The sequence below is a fragment of the Tenrec ecaudatus genome, chromosome 13 (assembly GCF_050624435.1).
Source record: "Tenrec ecaudatus isolate mTenEca1 chromosome 13, mTenEca1.hap1, whole genome shotgun sequence".
NCBI lineage: Eukaryota > Metazoa > Chordata > Mammalia > Afrosoricida > Tenrecidae > Tenrec > Tenrec ecaudatus.
Window position 1 is genome coordinate 68263269 of NC_134542.1, and position 27507 is coordinate 68290775.

Here is a 27507-nt window from a genome sequence, read left to right on the forward strand (position 1 = left end):
CAGTGCTTTTATTTCACAGAGAGGAGAGGAGGAAAGAGATGTGTTCGACTGGCCATGGATGAGAAGGCTCTGGATGACAGCAACAGCCCAAAACCCATTGGCAGAATCCCCATGAAGATTACACCTCCATCACACCCCACGAACATTACACCTCCATCACACCCCATGAAGATTACACCTCCATCACACCCCACGAAGATTACACCTCCATTACACCCCACAAAGATTACACCTCCATCACACCCCATGAAGATTACACCTCCATCACACCCCATGAAGATTACACCTCCATCACACCCCACGAAGATTACACCTCCATTACACCCCACGAAGATTACACCTCCATTACACCCCACGAAGATTACACCTCCATCACACCCCACGAAGATTACACCTCCATCACACCCCACAAAGATTACACCTCCATCACACCCCACGAAGATTACACCTCCATCACACCCCATGAAGATTACACCTCCATCACACCCCATGAAGATTACACCTCCATCACACCCCACGAAGATTACACCTCCATCACACCCCATGAAGATTACACCTCCATCACACCCCATGAAGATTACACCTCCATTACACCCCATGAAGATTACACCTTCATCACACCCCACGAAGATTACACCTTCATCACACCCCACGAAGATTACACCTCCATCACACCTCATGAAGATTACACCTCCATTACACCCCACGAAGATTACACCCCATGAAGATTACACCTCCATTACACCCCACAAAGATTACACCTCCATTACACCCCACGAAGATTACACCTCCATTGAATTCCTTCTGATCTAAACCAAGGAGGCTAGATCAGTGGTTCTCAACCTTCCTAAAGCCACGACCCTTTAATACAGCTCCTCATGTGGTGGTGACTCTCCAACCATAAAATTATTTTCGTTCTACTTCATCACATCATTTTGCTACTGTTATGAATCGGGCCACACGTGTGAAAGGGTCTTTCGAACCCCAAAGGGTTGCGACCCACAGGTTGAGAGCCTCTGGGCTAGGTAGTCTTGCCTTCAGGCAGAGTGGGCTGACTCACGCAGAGGAAGTCTCTGGGAGTGTCTGGGTGTGCCCACGATGGAGCTCACCAGATGGGACAGTCTGGGAGTCACATTGCCAGGAGTCATGCCCTATCAGTCCTGCTGTGCCCTGCCTCCCTTGGTCTGAAGGCCCTGAAACAATCTTGTATGCTTTTCTATCTAACATGACATGTGTGTCCCAATCATGGCCCTGTTCCCACTTCTGTAGTTCCATCTGTAACTGTGATGTATTGATCTGTCACCAATCATGCATTTGTGACCGTTTCCTTTGTTCCAGACCTGATTTCACCATGACCTCGTGCCAATGACCCCCTTCATCTGGATGATGCGTCTGTGCCTTTGGGTTGTCTTTATCCCATTTAGGCCTTCCTGGTCTCTTTAAACTTTATTGGAGACTGGTTCAAAAGACATTTGGAACCTCCCAACAGCAGGACCGGAAATTGACTGTGTATCCAAACCATCTATCTTCAAATATTGACTCTGCAACAATTAGCTGGGTGGCGTTGGGCAAGTCTCTGCCTCGGCCCGTGTGCGATAGAGTCGGGAATACAGGGGCCCTTACTCAGAGCCTCCTTAGCCAGGTCCCTGGCACCCTGCTTATCTCAGAGATGGAGTCACAATAAGCAGTAGAGTCCCCCCGCCCCCACCCCACTCCCCACCCTTACCCTCTTGACGCATATTCCAAAGGGTGCCCAGCTATTAGAAAGAATATTAACCTTCATCATTTCAAAACTCACATGAACTTAATCACAGAATATCTTCAAATGGACACTGTGAAAAATGATGTTTTAATTACCTGCTTGACTACGAACAGCAGACTCACTCCTTCTGTTGCTTATTTTCTTAAATTTCTTCCGAGCATCATATCCTCTCCAGGCTAAAAATATAAAACCATGTGCTAGGAATGACATTAATTTAAGAACGTGCCAGAGAATTGATGTAAGCTGTTTTCCCTCCGATTGATGACATACAAACCCCCTCTTCCTCCCCCCTCAGGCTTTCAAGCACAACAAAATCAGCAGTGATACGTGAGCCATGGTGGGGAAGGGGTCTCTTTGTCCTCGCAGCTTGGCCTCTGAGACGCTTGAGAAGGGGTTCTTGGCTTAGCCAGTGATGTGCCCGGGGACACCTTGGATCCCACTTGGGACCCCCTCCCTGGTGAGGCAGTTCTCTGTCATCCCATTCCTGCAGTGGATCCTGTCTGTAGGGCTTGGGGACAGAGTAGGGGGATGATGGGCAGCAATGCGAAAAGCCAGTCCTTTTGATCTGAGAGCAGAGGTGTCGGCATGAAAGTTGAAGGGGAGAGAAAGTCATCAAGGGGAACAGTACACAGCACAAGAGGAGCCTTTGTTGAGGGTGAACCATGAGCCAAGAGCTGAGCCAAGGAGAAGTGCTGGGACGTGCCGGGAAGGGAAGAACAGCAGAGGGAAGGCAAGACTAGCGGAGAGATGCAGAAGACAAAGAGGGAGGGAATTCTGCCCTGAGTCTTTTGGATTCGGAACTGGGGGAGGAAGTGCACCCCTTATCTGGAGTGAGAGGGTCTTTCCTTTTTGCTCCCCTACCTTGGCCTGAGTGTCGGCACTCCCCAAGTTGTTTGATGAGGTTGTGCAGTCCTGAGTGGCCGAAAGCACCTCTGATTGTGGGTCATGAAAGCACCGAGCAAATGGTCCTCTGTGTTCCCCACCGGACACGTTCATAACCACTCTTAGTGGCCCAGGGGCCCAAAGGCTGTTTGTCAATTGACCCATCCATGTGTGCAAAGAGGCATTTGTGGGGCTGGGAGTGTGGAAGAGCCCGGTAATTTGCTTCCTTGGTTTGTAAACTGCTTCTGTGCTAAAAAAAAAAAAAGAGCCAACCAAACCAAGCCCAATGTCATGGAATTGATTCCGGCTGTAAATCTTGCCAGGAGCAGACAGCGTCATCTTTCTCCAAGGCTGGGTTTGAACTAGCCAAGCTTGCGATGGGCAGCCCAACACTTTTTGACCAGGGCACCCTTTCAAGGGTGTCGTAATGGACTGAACTGTGCGTTGTACCGCTTACCTGGGAGATGCCCTCCCCTCTATCTTGCTACTTGTTGGGGTGTATTATAAAGGCTTGTTTATCCGCGATGTCAGGGACCATGGTAGTCTTGTTCCCTGCTATATCCCTACTGCCTAGCACGGGCCTGGACTGCAGCAGGCCCTCATCCGCAGTTGTTGGAGAAAGAGAGAGAAAAGGAGGAAACTACTGAGAAAAAGAACAGGTGATTAGCTAGCCCTTAGCCTTCCTCGGCATGAAAGGTCAAAGTTCAGGACAGTCTTTCTGAAGCCTGAGTGCTTACCTGACTGGATGGCAATGGCCCCCTTCTCTCTCTTCTCTCTGATCCTCTTGTATCTCCGGGCTCCAAGCCACCCCTTGGCATAGGCCTGCAGCACCACCGCTCTGCCCACGACTTCCCGCAGCAGCACATTCAGCTGCTCCACGTGGTAGTACTTGAGGAAAACCTGACAAGAGGCATTCGGTGTAGCGGTCCCCGCGAGCTCCCAAACACAGATCCCCTCTCCGCCATCAGACTCTTAGTTGGAAAGATTAGAAGCATTATTCCCATAAAGTGAAGTGGTAGCGATTTGATTTATACCAATATTCTTGGTTTTTGGGGGCAAATACAATTCCCCTTCTAAGGTTGTGCCAATCCTGGATGATTGATGTAAACAGATGATGAGGCTAGCAGGACTTTGGAGCCTCTGCCATCAAGTGGGTCCCTATGGGACAGAGTAGAACTGTCCTGGTGGGTGTCTAAAACTGTTAATAGCTATGGGAGTAGAAAGTCTCATCTCTCTCCTGGCGAGCGGCTGATGGTTTCAAACAGTTGACTGAGCCACTAGCAGTCCATGTGTACTCCATTACACCACCAGGGCTCTGTAACAGAACTTTCCAAAACACCTTCCCTAGCATCAGGCTGATTCGTTAGCGACCCTACAGAATAGGGTAGAACTAGCCCTGGGTGGTTATAAACCACTGATGCATAACCTCTGTGCTAACAGGGCTCCTCTGTAACGGGGCTTTAGGAGATCCAAAACATCCTCCAGGCCTGCGTCATTACTACCAAGGTGCCGCTGTGGTCCATTTTCCTGTTTTCTCTGCTCAGTTTCTGGATAGCCCCTGGTGACAACAGAAGTGACGTAAGGCCACTGTGGAAGGTGGGTGGCAGTGGACTGGACAAGCCACAGGGATCTCATTCTGCTGAGGAGCAGCTGTGCAGGCTGCTTTTGTGGGGCAATGCAGGCCCATTAAACCTTGGGATCCTGCAGGGACAAGATGTTCCTCCACCGGAGAAGTTACACACGATGAGACCGGTCATCAGGGCACTCAGTGAACAACAGCACGAGTGTAATGACAAATAGGCAAAAGGAAAAAGCAGCCCCTCGCTGCCGTCCGCATGCTTTGTGTATTTACATGTGGTGCCGGACAGGCAGCTGGTTAAACTGGACATTTTTAAATGAGCCGAGAGACCACATCGAGAAAGGTCGAATGGTTCTCCAAGTACATGCAAAGGCAAACCCTCGTCTTCTAAGCACAGAGGCCAGAGAACTCCTGGTGCAAGCCTGGCAAAGAGCAGCTCGATGAGGCTCTTGTCTGCTAGACGACACAAGTAACGGAGCCAGCCACCTGCGACAAAGGCCAAGGCAAACACGGGCGTCACATCTGGAGAGGAAGGGAATTACCTTTGTTTTTCCCAGCACCCAGTGATCTAATCGGGATTTTTCCAAGATGGCGACACAGCTCTCTTTGCTAGCGAGCGGCGTTTGATGGGCCTTGAATGCCAAGTAGTAATACCTGCGAAGTAAAGGAGCAATTAAGCATTTTTAGTCATCATTTGACCCGGTAAAGAACTGTTTGGGACCCACTGATACACGTGGTTCTTGAAGAGTAAATATTTTTTGACCATGTAAGCACACACACACAATGTATACCTATAATCTTAGCTTTTAGCTACATTCTTATTTTCATCTCTGCATATCTTCCTTTTAATAGTACCTGGTAATTCTTTCTCAGTAGGTGTCTTTGGCATGCAAAACCAAAGTACCTAATCCTTTTAGAAAGCCGAAATTATACAGCTCTCCTAGTGGAAGCCATTATTTTAAAGTTGCATTGCTGTGATAAAGTTATTTGCAATCCCATTGTGCATATTTTGAGTCTGCTTTGAAAATCCCATCTGAAACAATGTGATGACCAGAGCCCCACACTCCTGATCAAACTACTGAACAGACATGACCAGAGCCCCACACTCCTGATTCTGTCTGCTTCTTATTCAACAACGTCTTCTTCAAGGTGCAGAATGTCTTTTCTTGATGCTATCACAAAACCACACTTGTTTTCTTAGATTACTTCAATTTAGTGAACTTCGGAACTTTCAGGAGAGTTTCCAAGCATTGAAGAACACAACTAAAAGGATTTCCTCTCTTCTTTCCTTGGCCTCCTGGATCCTCCCCATTAATGTGCCACCTACATTTATATCTAACCTAAACCCACACCTGTACCTATACCTATATACCGCTATCTATACCTACAGTCATAGCCATAGCTATCTTGTTGAATACATTACTCTTTAAAAAAAATAAAGGATCCGTTTCTTTGATCTTTGCTGTCATCCATAATTAAATCTCACCCTTTGGAAGTTTAAAAAGACTAAATGATTCTTTATTTCTTTGTCAAAGCATCTGCCTGCCATTACTGAGATGAGGCTAATCTGCTCCCTTGGAATTACTTTTAAATATACAGCTATTTTTGCTTTAAAAAAACCCAAAATATAAAATATGTCCCTTCATACTGCCAAATACCCACATACTCATTTTTTCTATTTATGGAAAATAAAATTTCTGATGATCAATTGAGTCATTTAACTATCTTCACGCTGAAAGATTGTTTTATAAGTTAGACTATTCTGAAGAATTTGAAACATTAGAATTCTTAGATTCGAAGTCTCTGTTTCTACCTTGGGAGAGTTGGGCCATTTTCTCCGAGAGCTCCCAAAGGTGGCCAGCACCAGATGGTCCTAAGTCATTTTGTCTAGGTCCAGGATCTGCTAACGCCACCAGACGCCTTCGGGAGCTAAGTGGAGGAAGTATATTTGTTGCTGTAGGTGCCACCGGGTCCACTGCGACCCGCAGCGAGCCCATGCACAACAGAGGACACCCTGCACAGACGGCCCTGTGGCATCCTCACAATCGTTCCTGTGCTGAGCCAATCGATGCGACGACTGTGTCAGTCCATCCCTTGAAGTCTTCCTCCTCTTCACTGCCCCTCCACTTTACCAAACATGACATCCTTCTCCAGGGACTGGTCTCTCCTGACAAGATGCCCAAAGTATGTGAGACGAAGTCTTGCCATCCTGGCCTCTGAAGAGCACTCTGGCCTGACTTCTCCCAATACAGATCGGTTTGTCCTTTGAGCAGTCCATGGTACTTTCAATATTCTTCTCCAGCACCACCATCCAAATACATCTATTTTTCTATGATTTTCCTTATTCAGTATTCAAATGTCACATGCATATGGTGCAATGGAGAATACCATGACTTGCGTTAGGTGTACCTTAGTCCTCAAAGGAACACCCATGCTGGTCAATACTCTAAAGAAGTCTTGTGTAGCAGATTTACCTAATGCAGCCAATAGTTTGATTTCTTGATTGCTGCATCCATGAGCATTGATTGTGGATCCAAGTAAGATAAAATCCTTGACAACATCAAACCTTTCTCCATATTTCATGATGTTCAGTGGTGAGGAGTTTGTTCTTCCTTACATTGAGTTCTTATCCATACTGAAGACGGCAATACTTGATCTTCATCAGCAAATGCTTCCATTCTTCCTCACTTTTAGCAAGCAAAGTGTGTCATCTACATACTACAGGTTGTTAAGAAACCTTCCTCCAATCCTGATGCCGTACTCTTTTTCATATAATCCAGCTTCTCTGAGGATTTGCTCAGCATACAGATTGAACAAGTATGGCGCGAGGATACAACCCTGAAACCCACCTTTCCCAATGTTAAACCAGGCAGTATTCCCTTGTTCTGTTCGCACAACTGCCTCTTGCTCCATGTGCAAGCTTCAAATGAGCACAATGAAGGGTTCCAGAATTCCCATTCTTGTCAAGGCCATCCACAGGTCAGTATGGTCCACACGGTCGAATGCCTCAGCATAGTCAATGAAACACAGTACACATCTTGATTGGAACCAAGATCCATCTGGCATCAGCAATCATAGCCCTTGTTCCTCGTCCTCTTTTGAACCTGGCCTGAACTTCGGGCAGTTCCCTGTCAATGTGCTGCTGTAACTGTGGTTGGATGTTCTTAAATAACATGGTACTTGTATGTGATATCAATGATATTCTATAGTTTGAGCCTTCTGTTGGGTCATCTTCCTTTGGAATGGATACAAATATGGATCTCTTCCAGTCAGTTGGCCAAGTATCTGTTTTATAAAATTTCCTGGCATAGACAGGTGAATGCTTCCAGTGCTTCCTTAGCTTTCTGAAACATTTCTATTGGAATTCCATCAATTCCTGGACCCTTGCTTTTGGCTAATGCATTCGCTCAGTCTAAATGTCTTCCTTCAGCACTGCTGGTTCTTGCTCATATGTCACTTCCTGAAATTGTGGCCCATCAAGTGGGTCTTTCTGGAACAGGGACTCTGTGTGTTTGTGTATTTTTTCCATGTTTAAAAAAAAATCATTTTATTGGGGGCTCTTACAGCTCTCATAACAGTCCATACATCAATTGTATCAAGCATATTTGTGCATATGTTGCAACCATTTTCTAAACATTGACTTTCTATTAAAATATGACAGACAAAGCAGCTTGTAAAGAATTAATGAAAACAACACACCACTAGAAATACATCCTCCTGCATCTAAATTACAGAATCATGACCTGGAAGAATCTTTAAGGTACAATGATACTGGTTTTCTTTTGCCGCATAGAACAATTTATTCTAAAACTTAACAGTATAGAAATGGACATTTACTATCTCACAGCTTCTGAGGTCAAGAATTTGGGGCCAGTTTAGGTGGATGATTCTAGATCATCGTCTCTGATGGTATCTGCAGTGATGGCCTGATCAGGGCGTGGCATCCATGGCCAGAAGGCTCCCCCACATGGCCGTCAGTAGGAGGCCAAGGGTCCTTGTAATGCCAGCCTCTTCATAGAACTACTTGGGAATCCTTATGACCTCAAAGATGCTCTTTTCAGAGTAAGGGAGTCCAGAGGGTGCTAAAAGGAATACACGAGGCTTTGTGGGTGGCTTTCCGTCACTTCCGCTGGGTTCATTAGAAGTGAGCCAGACCACATTCAACAGGAGAGGAATTACATGCCCACTTCTTAAAGGAAGAAAAGAGCCTGGTGGCACTGAGGGGTAAGTGCTGGGCTGCTAATAACCACGCCGGCAGTTCAAGCTCACCAGCTACCCAATGGGAGAGAGATGAGACTGTCTCAGAAGCCCACAGTCAACTCAATGGCAGTAGGGTTTTGCTTTATTATTTTAATTTTGGGTTTTGTTTTCGTAAAGGGAAAGCTATCAAAGGATTTGTGGCCATATTTTGAAATCACTACAAAGGAACTCTATAGATTACCTAGCTTTCTTTCTACTGATGAAGAAAACCTCGTTCATTGAAGTGAAAGAACTTGCCAAGATCACAAAATAAATGACCAAGGCTGAGCATATTACACAAGTCTCCTGCCTTCCGCGCCAATGATTTTTTAAAAGAATTATATGAATCCAATGAGTGAAGTTGAATTGTTGATGAGGGCAAGAAACCAAAAGTGCTTCTCACCAGAAAGGATCTAGAAATTTGCCTGCATAAATATAAATCTGCCTATATGAAAAAAGAAATACAAAATTAGTGATGAATCGGTCTCTTTCACAACGCCATTGTGTACTTAGAAGCAATCGGTTTTCCATATTGTAATTATATTATGTCCTCTTCATGCTATTGTTTGGAATGTGGAACTCCTGTCACAAAACCATCAGTACTCCTGTCACAAAACCATCAGACCTTCAAAGTCTATTCAACTTTGTCACTTGAAGAATAGTACTTTTAGGGTAGAAAAGAAATTTTCTTTGTATTCACCCCTTAATTTTTCCACTTCTCAGTGAAAAGTGGGGGAAATCTTTGGTAAGACAGAGACTTTGCTAAAGGCACCAACGTTGTCCTTCCTGTGAGACCCAGTCCACAGTAGCAGGAAGGCAACCTTTTGATCTGGTTAATGCTTTATTTTGAAGAACGAGAGAGGCATAAGTCTAAGAAACTAATAGCCAAACATACAGGGCCTTTCCCAGATGAAGCAAGGCCATCAAGTCCCTATGGACTTCTAGGCTTTCCCAGGAGGAAGCAGGACCCTGATGGGAAGGCTGAGAGGTGAGAAGACTGACCGTGGAGGAGGCGAGAAGAAGGGTTTAGACTCTGGGTCCACGTGGACTCTGTATCTACTGAAAGGAGCCGTCATTGCGATGAAATGTTAAGCACCTTTGTGAATCCTTGTGTATTCACCAATAGCCATCAATGACGTTGTGTTCTTTTTTATGAAGAGCTCGACCTGAATGAAATTTGAGACCCAGTGGGCAGACCTGAGATTTCAGAGCCAATCAATGCAAACTGGGAGACAAGGAGACAGGACTGCTGGAATCAGGGAACAGGAAGGAGAAAACTAAAGAGAAAGAGAAATCTGGAGGCCTGTGAAGCACCCGTCCAGCTTCCAGCAAGGGACTGATGGGCACACACATGGGGAACCGCCAGAGCCTGGGATCGACCCATGTGAGAACATTCGAGAAGATGGTATTTCAGTCTTCTCACAGGACTGGGGATCGTGCCTATTTTGACCAAGCAGACTCAGCATCACCACTCACAGGGCACTGTGTACAGGACCCAGAGTGTCTTCAGTAGTGAAGAGAAATTGCTCTTAAATACCACTCTGGTTTTCCCTAACAAGTCTTAAAAGGAAGACGCAGAAGGATCAAACGGTTTCCAAGGAACTGTGTCCCCAGACAAAGACATGAATAAGGAAACAGAATTAGCCGGCACCCCAAAATGGTAAAATTAAAAATATTTGGCATCTAGCCAAGGATTTATTATTAAGCATGAAGGAAAATATGACCCAACATGAGAGGGAAGAACAGCAATCACAATAAGGGCATTAAAACATTTATTTTGACTGTATCTCATGTGTGCGAAAAGTTAAGCAGAGGTATGGGGAATGTAAAGGGCAAGGTTTAGAGATTAAAACTACAATGTCTGTGATGAAAAATAAACAGGCAAGGTGACGGAGAATGATGCAAGATATGAAAATAATAATCCATAACTTATCAAGGGTTCATGAGGGAGAACAAGCAGGGAGAGGGGTGAGGAAGAAATGGGGAGCTGATTTCAGGAACTCAAGTGGAAAAAACTGCTTTGAAAATGATGATGGCAGCATATGTGCAAATGTGCTTGACACACTGGATGGATGTATGGATTGTGATAAGAGATGTAAGAGCCCCTAATAAACATATTTAATAATTAAAAAAGAAAAAGAAACACGATTAAATTATGAGCAATTTAGACATTGCCGGGGGGGCACTTTGATTAACTTGAAGACACAGCAATAGAAACTACCCGAAATGAAACCCAGAATAAAAAATAAAATAAAAAGAACATCACTGAACTGGAAGACAACTTCAAGTATCTTTACATATGATTAACTGGAGTCCCAAAACCTAAATATAAGCAGGGAAGGATAGAAAAATATTCTCCAAATCTGATGAAAACTATAAACCAGCAGATCTAAGAAGCTCACTCACACACACACACACACACACACACACACACACACACGAAAGAAAACTACACCAAGGTACATCACAGCAAGTTGTTCAAAATCAATGACAGAGAGAAGATCTTCAGAGCAACCAGAGAAGACAGACAGATTACCTAGAGAGAAACCAAGACAAATAGAGGGAAAAAATAAAAGAGTTCCTTTCATAAATAATGACCTTACAAGATGGTAAAGCAAAATCCTTAAAATACTTAAAGAAAAATAATTCTATAATCAAATACTTTTCAAAAGCAATTGTACAATAAAGCCTTTCTCAGACATATAGAAGCTGACAGTCTCCATCCGCAGAAGGCTGACTCCACAACAAAGATTAAAGAGAATTGTACGTGCAAAAGGAAACAGCATCAGATGAAAAAACGGGGTCTCTCTGGAGGAATAAAGAGCACCAAATTATAACTACATGAGAAGATACAGGAGAAATCTTCCTATGATTTAAATCTCTTTAAAGGATACTTGACTCATTACACAAAAATACTGACAAGGTTTTATGGGATCTAAAACAAATGATAAAGTGACATGTATGACAAGAGCATCACGGCCAGAAGAGAAAGTCAAATAGAATATTGTAAAGATTCTTCATATGTGAAGAGGTACATACCATTTTCACAATAAGGCGGACTAGTATAAGTTAAAGATGCATACTATAAACCACAAAGCAATCTTGAAAACAACAAAACAGAGTTATAAACAATAAGTCAACAAAGAAGATTACATGGAATAATGAAAAAACTCAATAAATCCAAAAGAAATAAAGAGAAAGAGAACAAAGAACAGATGAGACAACTAGATAACACATATCATGATGATAGATTGGACTTAGCCATATCTACAATAATATTATATGTCACGGTTTAAATACTTCACTTTTAAAGGCAGTACTTTTCAGGTTGGATTACAAAGAAAAAAGGCAAGATATAACTATAGAAATGCAAAGGTCCTTGAAAAGCTACACAAACAAAAAAACTAAAACATTTTTATTTATTATTATCACGCCTTGTAAAGCAGAGGGGCAGGGTAAAAGGCTAGGCCCTCAAGGAGATGGACTGACACAGTGGCTTCAACAATGGACCCAAAGCACAGGAACAATTGTGAAGATGGTTCGTTCTGTTGTGCACAGGGTCATTATGAATTGGAACCAAATCTATGGTACCTAGCAACAAAAACACTATTGGTGAAAACACACACAGTCAAATATACACCCTATGTGGTAGTTACGTGCAGGGGTGGAGTCTAGTCTGTGTATCAGGTCATAGCTAATGAGGCCTCTGTGTGGGCATGGCCTTCTCCTGAGGATTCTGGGAACTCCTGTCTTCCTCCTGGGAGGACACACATTCTCCCTGTGAGACATTCCTGTTGACAAGCCACATGGAGTTATGAAGATGGAGCCAGAGCCCTGGAGCTGGAGGAGCCACGTGGAGACCTGCGGAAGCACTGAGATGCTTCCACCACCACTGCATCCACAAGACTTTCCACCCACTGGCCTGTGATCTTCCTACATTTTGTGTCATTGCATGTGTTGTGTGAGTCTGAAGAGGACTTTATAGACTGGTATCAGACATATGGGCTAATATTGGACTTATGGACTTGATCTGGACTGGGCTGGGATGTTTTCTCAATATACAATTGCTCTTTTATATAAAGCTCTTTCTTACACACATATGAGTGTTTATGAATTTGTTTCTCTAGTCAACCTGGGCTAACGCACCCTATTAACAATTTCTGCATGTAAAATTCAGGGACTTTGGTGCTATTCTTCATCTAGTGTCATCATCTCCTCCCAGAATTCTTCACCACCAACTGGGCTCACTGCCTCCTCAATTTCTCATCTCTTCTTTAGAGTTGCTATTGTCCATTTGATTCCAAATATATAACTCTTTTAGAAAAAGTGCATACTCTAGGGACAGATGTATGGGTTGTGTTATGAGTTGTATGAGCCCCCAATGAAATGATTAAAAAAAAAAAAAAAAAAAGGAAAGAGGGCATGCTCAAGGCAAGCATTCTTTACTAATTGATCCAAGCTGTGTTTTGTTTAAAAGCGACATCAGTTGACAGTGTGGGCTCAAAGTTTAAGGATTATCTCAGGGCAATAGATTCAGGGTAACATATTTTTGGGAATTAAAAATAAAGTTAAAGGTGGAGGCCCCTTGCAAAAAAATAAAGTTAAAACACAAAAATGAAGTTGAAGAGCTAACACACTGATTGCAAGGCTCATTATGAAACTGCAGCCATGAAGGCAGTATGGCATGGTATCAAGATAGACAAACAAAGGAATCTGTGATTCACATGGTGCTCTGGTAGCATAGTGGGTTATGAGTTGGGCTGCTAATACAAGGTTGGCAGTTTGAGTCCACCAGTCACTCTAGGGAGACAGAAGAAGGCTTCTACTCCTATAAAGGTTTATAGCCTTGGAAAGTCAAATTGGAAGTTCTATCCTGTCTCTGGGGTCCCATAAGTCAGAATTGACTTGATAGCATTAAATTTTTCTGGGTCTCATGGTTTATATGGTCTGGAATGGAATAGTCCAGAAATATTCCCACATATATGTAGGCAATTTCTTTTCAACGATCTGTAACATGCACTGTAATAGTGATAGGGGTTCATCCCTGGTGGCCTAGGGAAAGTTTGGGAGGCTCAGGAAAGCGGGATAGCAAAGGAGCATCAGATTCCTCTTTTGACTCATGTCCTGACTGTGAAGATAGTTTCAAGGCTATAGACACACGTGTCAGTTTATGAATTTCTAACTTTGAAATATGTGTACTTTGCTGTATGTCAATTGTATCCAAAACTGTTCAAAGTATACTCAGTATGACTGCTGAACTGCTTATAAGCACATGTTAATACAGTAGGATAAGAGTGTAAATTGGCAAAGACATTGCTGGTAAACAACATGACAAAAACCCATAATTTGTTTTTTTAAAGCCAGAATTTCTACTTTTAAGAATCTCTATTTAAAAGAAAAGAAAAAGAAAATCAGATGAATAGATACAATCTTAATAGCCTTAATTAAAATAAAGAAAATAAGGCATACCTAGGATAGCTAATGAAAGTGAATACTTAAATTATCTACAAATTGGAATATAGTCTAAGCTCTTAAAACTAGAAGAAAGTTAAGGTTAAATTAAAAAGTTGGAGGGACAATTTATACTCTACTTTTTCAGTTATGTAAACTATATCTAGGCATTAAAATTTTTTTAAGTCTAGAAAAAATGTGGGATAAATGATTTTATTTCTAAGCTGAGTAAATGAGAAACATTTTATATTCTTTCAAAAATTTTATGCTTTTCAACTTTCTTACAATGATCAATTATTCTTTGTTAGCAGCAAAATGCTAGATCAATTCTTGAATAATTTTTATCTCCAAGGCAGGTGATACCACGGTCATGACTACCTCACACCGTTAGAACACCTGGTTCGGAATCTCTACAGTCAGCCCCAGCGCCTTTTGCTGTCATTGAGACACACCTGGAGTGAAAGCAGAGCAAATTTTGGTGATAAACTTCCCATAATGTTACTAACTAAAACCCAGAAAATCAAACCCACTACCATTGAGTTCATTTTGATGCATAGTTTTTCTGGGGCTGCAAAACTTTAGGGGAGCACCCAGCCTCATCTTTTTCCTGAGGAGCAGCTGGTGGGTTTGAACCTCCAACCTAACTTACAGTTAGCCACTAAAGGACAGTGCAAAACCATGAATTGGTAAACTGGTTTTAAAACTTAATTCCCCTCCAGCAACTCTTCTCACTTTGTCCACTGACTGCATCTATCCATGTCTTATACTAACTCAGAAGTGACTAGGCTTGGGATTCACCCTACACTGGTATAACCTCATTAACAAAAGAGAAAATTTACTTCCAAACAGGATCTTATTTACAGGCACAGGAGTAAGGATTGTAACATACCCCCACTCCAACCCCCCGACCAACCCCTGGGTAAGGGTGGGGAGAAACAAACTCAATTCCTAATACCCTCCACTGAGGATGCTATGTCAATGTTTTCTTGGTCCCAAAGCTTAACTTCTGTGATTTTAAAAGCTAAATGTCTAGCATTAACCCAGTGCACTAGGCCAAATCTTGGGTAACTATAATTACATTTGGATAATAAAACAGTTTCCTTAGTTAATTTGTTGTGGCTCTTACAAGCTTAATAGTGATCCCTTTTGTGGCATTGTCTCCTCATGTACACCTAGTGTGGCAGTTCCGTAAGTTACATCCGTCAACTTGAGGAAGGGGTAGAGTCTCGTCTGCCAATCAGGTTGCAGCCTGATGACCTCATTTGGAGGCACTAAGGAGATAAATAGCTCACTGGAAGCAGGACACACACACTTCCTGTGAGACATTCCTGTTTACAATCACATGGAGCTACACTAGCCTGGGAGCTGGAAAAGCCACGTGGAGGTCCCTGCCAGTGCTGAGATGCTTCCACCACCACTGGATCCACCAGACTTTCACCCATTGGCCTGTGATCTTCCAACATTCAACGTCATTGCATGTGCTGTGTGAATCTGAAGACGAATTTATAGACTGGTATCGGAAACATGGACTAATATTGGACCTACAGACTTGATCTGGACTGGGCTGGGATGTTTTCTCAAGGTACAATTATTCTTTATATAAACCTCTTTCTTGTACACATACGAGTGTCTTTGAATTTTGTTTCTCTGGTCTAAGGGCAGCTCTTCAAGAGTAGGCTCATCACCCAGCAGGCTCAGCCTGAGTCTCAGCATCACTGGAATACTTGTTAGTCATAACAACTATCACACCTCTACTCCCCACTTACTGAATCCGAATCTCTGGGTCTCGAGCCCAGTGGTCTACGTGTTTGAACAAACCCTTCAGGATAACCTGATATTCTGTCAACCAGCGAACCAACAAGTAGCTGGCAGAGCCCCAGGTGAGGTGGCCTCCCTGTATTACAACAGCCTCGCCAAGGAAAACCTGGCTGCTTGTCTATCTTTGTGGGCACAGATGACTTAATGGGGCTTCTGGCGCCCCAAATTTCCCCTTGAAAAAAAGCTGTGGCTCAGAATCTACCCAAAAGACATTCTCACACATGTTTAAGATTGAAGATAGTTCACCAAGCGTGGCTTGCAAAGAACTGGAAACAATGTCAGCAGCCATCAGTAGAGGATTGGCCAAATAAATCCTGCCCCCAATTCAATGAGAGGTTAAAAGGAATGTGCTAGAGTTAAGGCACAACAGAGATGTATATTTAATATTTAAATAGGAAATCAAATTGGGGAATGCACAAATTATTGCTCACACAAAGTATGGTTAGGTTAAACAATGTTGTTTTCTTTGTGCGTACATGTGTGTGTGCGTGGGTGTGTTCTGGACGGTTCGCAATACTAAAGTCTCAACGGTGGTCCCTTGAGAGGTAACCGCTATGATGGAGGACGGGAAATTGGGAGAGTGTGGCAAAAAGATGTTAGCCTTTGATGCTATATTTGAAAACTTAATAAAAATAAAAGGCATGCTTAGATTATTTTTGCAATTAAAAACTAATTTCCCCCATCAAGTAGAAAGTGTAACAGCTTAATGATAATAAACCTAAATTCTGTTTTTGAGGGGGTTTTGTGGGCTTTTTAAAAATCGTGTCGTGGGATGAATGTCACTGGCACCTGAGTGGACGTGTCCCCAGTCTGGGGCAAAGAGCATCATCCGTTTCCTATTTGAAAGTATTCCTGGAAGGATCTTCAGTTTATATCCTTGCCCACCCAGACAGGACAATTATCTGAACAGTTCAATCCGTATAAATCATCTTCTCTTATGTCGATAATGGAGACAGCAGAGCTATTTGGGCTTGGATAATTTGGTAATTACCCCCAATTGCCCATTTCCCTTTTTGTGTATAGAAGTCCAGATTTAGTCTATCAAGTTCTCTCTCATATTACTCCAGGCCTTTTATTTCAGTCTCCCCTCCCCGTGTGGTTACTAGCTAGAGAGAAAACAGCTGGACACTACTCCCCTCCCCCCAAGGGGGCCATTATATGCAGAGCTTCTTGGGAAGACTCCTACACCTGGGCCTTGGGATAGGAAGCCAAGCTGACCCATGCTGTTAGATGGCAGCTCCAGCAGTTTCTCCTGATCTGTTTGCACTCACTACACAGCACTGCAAACAATAGGTGCTTAATACATGTTTCGGATGTATGCAAAAATCATACTGGAAATTAGAGATTGAAACTGAGACGATTTGCAAATTAATTCCTCAAAGAAAGTTGAACTTCAAACCGATTGCTGGATTTTACAATTAAGAAAACAATCGGTTTTTGAAAAGTTGCTTTCCACAGATTTATTACACATTGGGTGTTTGGATGTGTCCAAGTGCCCCGTTTGTTTATCTCGAGATCTGGCCTTGGAATCTGGTAGGCTCTTAGTCCACATCCTGCCTCCATCAGCTGGGTTGCTGTGGGCTAGTTTCTCCAATTGTACTTCTGGAATGATAACATTTATTTGGGGGACTACAAATGAGAGGCTATATAAAACACTAGCATGAAACCTGGCAAAATCAGGCACGTAGTAAATGTGTGGTCCATCTTGCCCTCCTTCCCTTCCTGCCTTGGACACTGGAACTAGGTGAGGGGAGGCACCTAGCCCTGTCTCAGAGTCCTCTCTGGACCAGCGTATAGTTACTGCAAAGGGGCTAGGACCTACAGGGATAAGGGCAGCGAGCTGTGGGGCCCGCTGCAGGGCTGAAGGCTGGCTTCCTGCAGGGCCACGTTGGACTGAATTACAGGCTCGGAAGGAAGGAAGCCTGCCTTGATGGATGAGTGGGCCTGTTGCTGGGGCTGAAGAGGGACTGGATGCTCAGAGCCACATGTAAATGTGCCTTCCTGCCTCAGGTGACGTCCTCTGCATTCCACCCGCCCCGCCCCACGGTATCCTCTGCTCTTCCTTATTCCTTCCCTTTCTCTTTGTTTCTTTGAGTCTGTTTTCCTTCTGTCCTGTGTGGCAGCTCCATGGTGATCATTATTTAACATAGATAACCCTTTGCTGCGCAATCCAGTTCTGACTCACAGTGACCCTACAGGACAGAGCAGAACTTTCCCACAGGGTTTCCAAGGCTGTAAATATTTACTGAAATCCGGGGTCCAATCTCTCTCCCGCAGAGCAGGGGGTGGGTTTGAAAGGCTGACATTCATTCGGGTTAGCACCCGAGCACTTTAACCACCGTGCTACCAGCGCTCCTCCTAACCTGGGCTTTGAATCAATCACTACAGTTCTACCCACTCTGAGAATTTATATTTTCACCCCAGACACATTGCATCACTCTTCATTTTGAAAAAGATCTCCAGGACCTAAGAATAACCATATTAAATATAGATTCTGATTCAGTATAGCTAGGGGTGGAAATGCAAATTCTCATAGTGGGTAGGTATAAGGAACCAGAATCTACATTTTAACACAGTGATTCTTAAAGGTCCAGAATATCTTGTTCAAAATGCAGTCTAACTCAATGTGTCTGCATGGAAAGGCAAATTCTCAGCAGAAGGTCCAACTCTAAGAAACCTATCTGAGGCCCCACTCCGAGTCTAATAGGCTCCGCTGAAACTTAAGGAATCCCCTTGAGGAAGGACTTAGGATTTTAACTGTGTCCTTGATTTCCATAAGGAAAGCTGTGTAGCACATCCAAATGTTCAAAGTCACAGTCTCCTCAGCAGAATTGGTAATATTGGCACCTGATATTGCTATTGAGTAAGCAGTGACCTGCTAACTGCAAGATCAGTGGTTCCATCACACCATCCTCTGTGAATCGCCTTGTTACCATGCAGAGGGCACTGGGAAGTGAATGTGCAGTAGTTAGGTTAAAGTTTAACATTGTATCATTTGATCTCTCTTTTGACCCATTTACATTTGGTTCTCATTTTTAATATTTTCTACTTTCTTTTTGACTGACATTTTTCTCTGTTTTGCTTCGTTATTGTTAGTTTCTGTGGGGATGGTGGGGTATGTTTTTTCTATATATGAAATCCAGTAAAGGTAAATCTATAGAGACAGTAACTGGGTTAATGTTTTCTTGGGGGTATAGCAAGGGAGGTTGGGAAGATATAGGCAGTTAATAACAGTGAGTACAACAAAGAAGAAAGTGTTCTAAAATCGGTTGTGGTAATGACTGGACAACCCCTCTTGATGTGACTAAACTATTGAACTGTGTGATAGGTGGATTATGTCCCAATAAAACTGTTCAAGAAACAAAAACCACCAGCCTCTCTGCAGGAGAAAGGTGAGGCTGTCTGCTCCCACGAAGATTTACAGTCTTGGAAACCCTACACAAGGTCTCTGTGGGTCGGTCGATGGGTCTCTATGACTCGATGGGTCTCTATGACATCTGCCTTCATGCTTTCTTGTGTTCTTTCTTCTCTCATGGTGCCCGTAGCCTGGCACTTATGCCTATGTTTCCTTTTATATGTGGGCCCTGGTGCTGTGCAGTGGTTATGTGTTGGTCCGCTAGCCTCAAGGACAGCAGTTCAAAATCACTAGCCTGCTCCATGGGAGAAAGAGGAGGCTTTCTACTCCCCTGAAGAGTTAGTCTTAGAAACCCAAGGGGACAGTTCTACCCTGCCCTATAGGGTCAATATGAGTTAGAATCAGCTGATGACAATGAGTTTCATTCATATAACTGCATTAGTTCCTGGTCCAAAGAACGGATGAAGTCAAAGACCTGGATAGAAGATTTCAAAAGGTACACAGAGAAGACAAAGTGAAATATTCTAATGAAACGTGCAAAGACTAGGCTTAGAGAACCAAAAGGAAGGAACATGCTCAGAGTATCTTAAACTGAAAGAACTCAAGAGATGATGCAAGCCTCAAGCTGCAACCTTGAAAAGGTTTATGGGGGAAATATTTAATGATGCAGGAAACATTAAAAAAAAAAAAAAGGAAAGACTCCACAGAATCACTGCACCAAAAAGAACTTAATTAACATTCCACCATTTCAGAAGGTGGCATATGAGCAAGAAACAATAGTACAAAAGGAAGAAGTTCAAGCACTAAATGCATTGGCCCAAAACAAGGTTTCAGGAATTGATGGAATGCCAATCGAAATGCTTCAATAAGCTGATGAAGCGCTGGAAGTACTTATTCATCCAAGCCAATAAATTCGTAAGAAGACAGCTACTTGGCCAACTGACTGGAAGAGATTGATATTTCTATCTGTGTTATTATGGGTACATTAGAGAAACAAATCCGCAGATACTCATGTATAAGAGAGAGTTTTATATAAAGGTTAAGTATGCATAAGAAAACATCCCAACCTAGTGCTACCCAAGCCCACAAGTCCAACATTAACCCATTCACCCATATGGCCAACACCAATCCAAAGTCCTCCTCCATCTTACAAAACAGATGCAATGATGCCGACTGCAGGAGGAAACCCGAGTCAGTGAATGTGTAAACATCTCAGCGCTGGCTAGGGTCTCCACAAGGGTGCCCCAGCACCCAACGCTGCATCGGAGTTGGTCCATGTGGCTTCTCCTCAGGGATGTCTCACAGGAAGTGAGCCTTGTCAGTTAAAGTAGGGAACTGGCTAAGGCAGCTGCACCCTGGCCCGACCAGCAGAAAGCAAGAGACACGAGAACTCGAAAGGCGAGATTCACTGAGCCATTTATCCGTCTGCCCTTCAATTAACCCCATGTGTATTTATCAGCCAGGTTGGCACAATAAACTGTCCACCTCACTATCCATTCCAAAGAAAGGTGGCCTAACAGAATGCTCAAATTCTGAAACAATATAAGAAGTATCACATGCAAGTAAAATTTTGCTAAAGATCATCCAAAAACGGTCGCAGCAGTACACTGACAGGGAGTTGCCAGAGATTCCATTTGGATTCAGAAGAGGACATGGAATAAGGGATATCATGGCTGATGTCAAATGGATCATAGCTGAAAGCAGAGAATATCAGAAAGATATTTATTTGTGTTTTATTGACTATGCCAAAGCATCCGACTATGTGGATCTTAACAAACTATAGATAACCTTGAAAAGAATGGGTATTCCTGAACATCTGATTGTACTCATGCAGAACTTGCACGTGGATTGAGAGGTAGATCTGCAAAGAAAACAAGGGAATATTATATGGTTTAAAATTAGAAAAGTGTGCAACAGTGCTGTCCCCTCTCACTTATTCAATCTGCATGCTGAGCAAGTCATCAGAGAAGCTGAATGATATGAAGAAGAATATGGCATCAGAATTGAGGGAAGGCATATTAACAACCTGAGATATGCAGATGACACAACCTCGTTTCCTGATAGTGAGGAGGTCTTGAAGCACTTGCTGACGAAGATCAAGGAATGCAGAATTCAGCACGCTTTAAAACTCAATGTAAAGAAGACCCAAAGCCTCACAACTGGACCATGCTAAATGGAAAAAAAGCTGAAGTCATTAAGGATTTTATCTGGCTTGAATCCACAATGCTCATGGAAGCAGCAATCAAGAGATGAAAAGATTAATTGTATTAGGTAAATCTGCAGCACAAGACTTCTTGACAGTGTTGAAAGCAAGCTGTTACTTTGAGGATTATGGGGACCTGATCCAAGCCAGGGTATTTTCAATTGCCTCATATGCATGTGAAAGTTGGGCACTGAAAGAGGAAGACCAAAGAAGAACTGATGCTTTTGAATTGTGGTGCTGGAGGAAAATATTGACAGGACCAATGACTGCTAAAAAGGCAGGCCAATCTGTCTTGGAAGAAGTGAAACCAGAGTGCTCCTTAGAGGCGGGATGGTAAGACTTCGTCTTCCATACTTTGGACGTGTCAGGAGAGACCAGTCCCAAGAGAAGGCCGTCACACTTGGTAGAGCAGAGGGGCAATGAAGAAGAGCCAGGCCTTCAACAGGATGAACTGTCACAGTGGCTACAACAATGGGCCCGGCCATAGGGACAGTCAAGGTTGTGTTTCATTCTGTAGGAGTTGGAACCAATTCAATAGCACCTAACAACAACAATGTGGGCCAAATAATGAATACAGGGAGCATCAGAAGATGGTAAGAGCACACAGTCCCTGGAACACAAGCAACTGGTTGCTGCTCAACCAATTCTGCTGTAGCATACAATGCAGAATGATGTGTTGAGAGAAGATACCCAAGCTGTACTGAAGGCACTGATGACCAACAAAACTCTAGGGATTGACAGCATACTGTGTAAAATGTTTTGATCAACAGCATATTGTTTGAAATGTTTTAGCAATCTGATCATTGCTGAAGGTGCTCGCTCATCTATGCCAAAAAATTTAGAAAGCCACTCCCTGGACAATCAGGTGGAAGAGAACCAAACTGGTGCCCATTCCAAAGAAAGGTGACCTAACAAGGTGAAAAATCATCTAACAAGGCGGTAATACTAACCATAAATAATAATTCGCTAGAGAACATTTTAAAATGGTTGCAACAGTACATCAGCTGGTAACTTCCAGAAATTCGAGCTGGATTCAAAAGAGGAGAATATGGAATTAGGAATATTATTACAGACATCAGATGGATCTTGGCTGAAAACAGAGAATATCAGAAAGATGTTTACCTGTGTTTCACTGACTCGTGTGGATCATAACAGACTATGGGTAACATTGCTGTTTATCCATAGATGCACAGCTATGTGGACCAAAGCAAACGATGGGGAGAACAGGAACTGCAGAGCGCTTAATTGTGCTTGTGTAGATCACATACACAGACCACGAGGCGGTGCGTGAACAGGGCAGGGGAGACTGCACAGTTCAAATTCGGAATTTTCTTCCAGTTCTTTCCATTGAGAAAAGCTGAGATCTTCCTTTTATTTCTTTTTAAGACTTCAGGACACTGCACGTTTCATCATAACGCTCTACCTTGCCTTCTTGCCAGGGTTGTGTCCTTTTACCATACTCATTCAATCCTTATGCTGAACAAATAATTTCGGAAACTGGACTACATGAAGAAGAACATGAAATCAGGACTGGAGGCAGTCTCAGTCACAACCTACAACATGTAGTGGACACAACCTTGCTTGCTGAAAGCAAAGAGGACTTGAAGCGTTACTGATGAAGATCAACAATGACAGTCTTCAGTACAGCCATTTTAAACATCGTTACCATATGACCCAGCAATGATACATCCCAAAGAATTAAAAACATATGTCCACATTTAAAAATGATTTTGGGGGGACTTATGCACACACACATACAATAGTTGCTGCTTTTCAGTGTAATGAAGAAGTAGAAACAACTGAAATGTCCATCAGTGGCTGAATGAGTAAACACAATGTGGTTTATACATGTTTAAAAATGGATGGAAATGCCATATACCGGCATGAAGCAGGGAACTGGTAGAGAGGTCTGAGGGGCTGCCCCTCATCCCAACTACCTGGACAGCCACCCTTCCCCCCAGAATAATTTACTTCAGAGGACAGCACTGAAGCTACAGCTCAGGGAGAGGGACATGTCTGATCAGAGCACATGGGAGCAAATGACAGGGAAGGGAAAGTGGACCACATTCTGGCCCACCAAGCCTTGAAGATGATATCCCTGCTCAGAGCAGCCAAAGCACAGGGAGGGCCTATCATGAGACACGACATCCCTCACCAACCCATAGTCCTATAGGGGACAACACTGGAGACACAGTGTGGGAATTATGCCCCATCTGACCCCACCACATGGAGGCAAAACATTAACAGTGTACAACAGAACAGCAAAGGGAGCAGAGCAAGGAAGTCCCGAGGGAGTACCAAAAATAGACTTTGGGGTCAGGGTGTGGCACTCCATCAGACTCAACTAGAAAACACTCCTAAAGGTCAACAAACAGACCTTGGACTATTTATAGGTTTTTCTTTTTGTGTTTTGTTTTCTTTTGTTGCTTTGTTTTGCTCTGTCTTGATTTGTACATATTATTATCTCTGCAGGTCTCTCTTGATAAGATAAGCTGGATAAACAATCTGGAGGAGAAAACAACAGGACCCACGGTTCCAGGGGCACATGGGAGAGGGGGAGATGGGGGAAAGGAAGTGGGTGTTAAGAAACCTAGGGACAAGGGAACAACAAGTGATCCAAAATCAGTGGTAAGGAGGGTGTAAGAGGTCTGGTAGGGATTCAGCAAGGGCAATGTAACTGAGAGGAATTACTGAAACCCAAATGAAGGCTGAGCATTATAGTGAGACAAGAGGAAAGTAAAAGAAAATAGAGGAAATAACTAGGAGACAAAGGACATTTATAGAGGTCAAATTACAGGCATGAACATATGTAAATATATTATATATGATGATGGAGAAATAGACTTATATGCATATATTTATAGGTTTAGTATTAAGGTAGCACTCAAGTACTCCCTCAATGCAAGAACACTTTGTTCTATTAAATTGGCATTCCATGATGCTCACCTTCTTGACATGATCGCTGAAGACAAAATGGGTGCATAAGCAAATGTGGTGAATAAAACTGATGGTGCCCAGCTATCAAAAGATATAGTGTCTGGGGTCTTAAAGGCTTGAAGGTAAACAAGCGGCCATTTAACTGAGAAGCAACAAATCCCACATGGAAGAAGCACATCAGCCTGTGTGATCATGAGGTGTTGAAAGGATCAGGTATCAGGCATCAAAGAACAAACAACCATATCATTGGGAATGAGGGGGCAGTGTGGAGGACCCACAACCCATCTGTAGACAACTGGACATCCCTTCACAGAAGGGTCGCGGGGAGGAGATGAACCGGTCAGGGTGCAGTGTAGCAACAATGAAATATACAACTTTCCTCTAGTTCCTAAATGCTTCCTCGTCCACTATCATGATCCCAATTCTACCTTACAAATCTGGCTAGACCAGAGGATGTACACTGGTACAGATAGGAACTGGAAACACAGGGAATCCAGGACAGATGATCACTTCAGGACCAGTGATGAGAGTGGGGATACTGGGAGGGTAGAGGGAGGGTGGGGTAGAAAGGGGGAACCGATTACAGGGATCTACATATGACCTCCTCCCTGGAGGATGGACAACAGAAAAGTGGGTGAAGAGAGACATTAGACAGTGTAAGATATGACAAAATAATAATAATTGATAAATTATCAAGGGTTCATGAGAGAGGGTGGGGGCAGGGAGGGAGGGGGGAAATGAGGAGCTGATACCAAGGGTTCAAGTAGAAAGCAAATGTTTTGAGAATGATGGAAACAAATGTACAAATGTGCTTGACACAATGGATGGATGCATGGGTTGTGATAGAGTTGTGTAAGCCCCCGGTAAAATGATTCTTTTTAAGTGGCTCAGGTCAGTGCCTACTACCTTTAACTTGACAAGAGGGGAGAAGAATCAAAGTCAAGAGCCCAAGGCTGACTCCTATAAAACAGAGGTCAGACATGGCAACCCTTGCCCAATCCGGACACCCACCATGCTTCCCCTGGTACTCTCCTCTACTTCTCTGCTGGGCTTGGGAACTCACGGCAACAGCCACAGAAAGCTTACTGGGGAAGTAACAAGCTCCAATTTAGGCTCAGGAACAACTCAATACACAGAGCTTCCATCAGGGCAGACTCTCAACTAGGGCACACACACACACTCATCCCTGGCTTTGCCCTCTTTGCTCCAGGGCCCCAGAGTCTCTGCCTTGCTTGGGCAAGTATTACAAAGTTCTTTAAACTCTGCTGATTAAGCCCGAAGACACCGTACTCCATTAGGAGATCTGAGCCCAAAGGCACCCCGCTGTTGCTCCATCAATCAGCAAACATACCTAACTGCCATCCAGTGAGAGCAACCTTATCAAACAAGGCAGAACAACTGCCTCTGGGGTTCTGAGACAATAACTCTTTACAGGAGTAGAGAGAGAGACCGCCTCATCTTGTGTCCCTTCGCTCAGTTCCTGGATTCAAACTGCTGCCTTTTCAGTTAGCATCCACAGCTCCCTTATTTAAGTGTCCGGGAGGCACTCGGCTGCACCAGCAAGCTTCCTGCCTGAGGCACTCCACTTTCGTGCTCCAGGGGCTGGGAAACCTGCCACTCTTCACGCCCACTCTGCTGCCTCTGCTTCTCTGCCTCCGCTTCTTCTTGTTTCTCGCTGTATCCAGTGTCTTCCAGATCAAGGAAGTTCTGTGCAGAGACCTTGGGTCCAAAGGATGTGCTCCACTCCTGGCTCTTCTTTCTTGATGGTAGTGAGAGGCCTCTTTTTGCCTATGAGATGGCTCATTTTAAGCGTATCGGGATGGCCAAATTAATTAATCCCACATAAGAGTTCCCTATGTCTTATTTGCATGGCTCCACCCCATAAGGGTTTGATGTACCTTATTTACATTATTAGCATGCTCTCCAAGCTCATTGGTGGGCCACATGCACCTCATATTTGCAAAGTCCTACCTAGACATTTTTGGGGAGTTCTAAAGATTATAGCCAAAATGCCATATCAGATAATTCACTGTACTGCATCATAGAACAAAACATTGTTAGGCCATAGGAAGGGATGAGGCACTGATACATGCTGCAACATAGATGACAACATAAACCTGGAAATCAGCATGCTATGTGAATGAAGCTAGACACAAAAGGCTACATATTATTTCATTCCATTTATATGAAATGAACAGGCAAATCCGTAGAGACAGAAAATAGATTAGTGGATGTCTAGGGCTAAGCAAGGATAGTGAGACCTCAGCTCAGGGCCTTTGGACATGTGGTCAAGAGAGACCACTCCCTGGAGAAGGACAGGGAAAAGAGGAAAATTCTCGAAGAGAAGGATTGTGGCAGTGCTGTAGGAACAGCTGAGAGGATGCTGTAGGACTGGACAGTGTTTCATTCTGTTGGACCTGGCGTCACTATGAGTCAGAACCAACTCGGCTGCACCTAGCAACAACAGGGCTGCGGAGGGGAGAGGGGAAAGGGTACTAACTGCTAATGGGTTCTGTGTTTCTTTCGAGGATGATGCAAACATACTAAATTGAGAAGAGTGGTGATGTTCTAGAACTCTGCATCTATACCAAAGAAACAGAAGTGCATACTTTGAGAGAGGAAAATGTATATATATGAATTAGCTCTTCCAAAAAGGTATTACGTAAAAAAAAAAAAAAAAAAGAATCAATACATAAAAGGCCCGAACTAAAGACCTGGGAGAGGGAATAGGGCACTTCCAAAGGGCTCTAGTTGAGAGACTCCAGCAGGGAAAATCAACAATGTTGGATTGTTTGAAGGAAGTGGGGGAGAGAGAAGTCAAAGGTGGCCCAGGCTTCTGGAGAGGGTGTGGCTCAGAAGGGAGCATGAATAGAAGGGAGAATGAGTTGGAGGAGATGCCTACATGCCCTCAGGAGAAGAAATCAAAGATGCTGATGGAAGAGAATAGGAGAGAGCTTCAATAGACATTTATTCCATAGCTATTGTAAGTCATGTCTGGTAGATGCCTCTCCCATCCTGCGAGCTCAAATGGGCATATGCCAATCTTTCTGGAAGACATAGAGGCTGAGTAAAGCCCGGGATCTACATGTAATTCCTGAAAATGTATAGCATGAGGGCTCTTTGTATTCCATTCCGGTCTCCTTGTCATGAAGATGATAAACTATCTTTTTTTTTTTTTAAAGAAAGATAATATGTTTTTATTTTAATGAGTTTATCTTGGTGGGAAAATATAAAGATATAAAGGGATAGGAATTCTATATTACACTCGTGCAACTGCACTG

The 27507-nt window shown here is 43.5% G+C and overlaps 1 protein-coding gene across 1 annotated transcript in view; it reads right to left on the reverse strand.

Annotated features, from left to right (window-relative positions):
- The window catches only part of MYO3B (myosin IIIB), a 504101-nt gene that overhangs the window by 178847 nt on the left and 297747 nt on the right, over positions 1-27507 (reverse strand). The window contains exons 27-29 of the mRNA XM_075529130.1: positions 4766-4877; positions 3382-3544; positions 1858-1938 (exon numbers count right to left, since the gene is read on the reverse strand). Coding sequence (XP_075385245.1) covers positions 1858-1938; positions 3382-3544; positions 4766-4877 — 356 coding nt within the window. The remainder of the gene's footprint in view (positions 1-1857; positions 1939-3381; positions 3545-4765; positions 4878-27507) is intronic.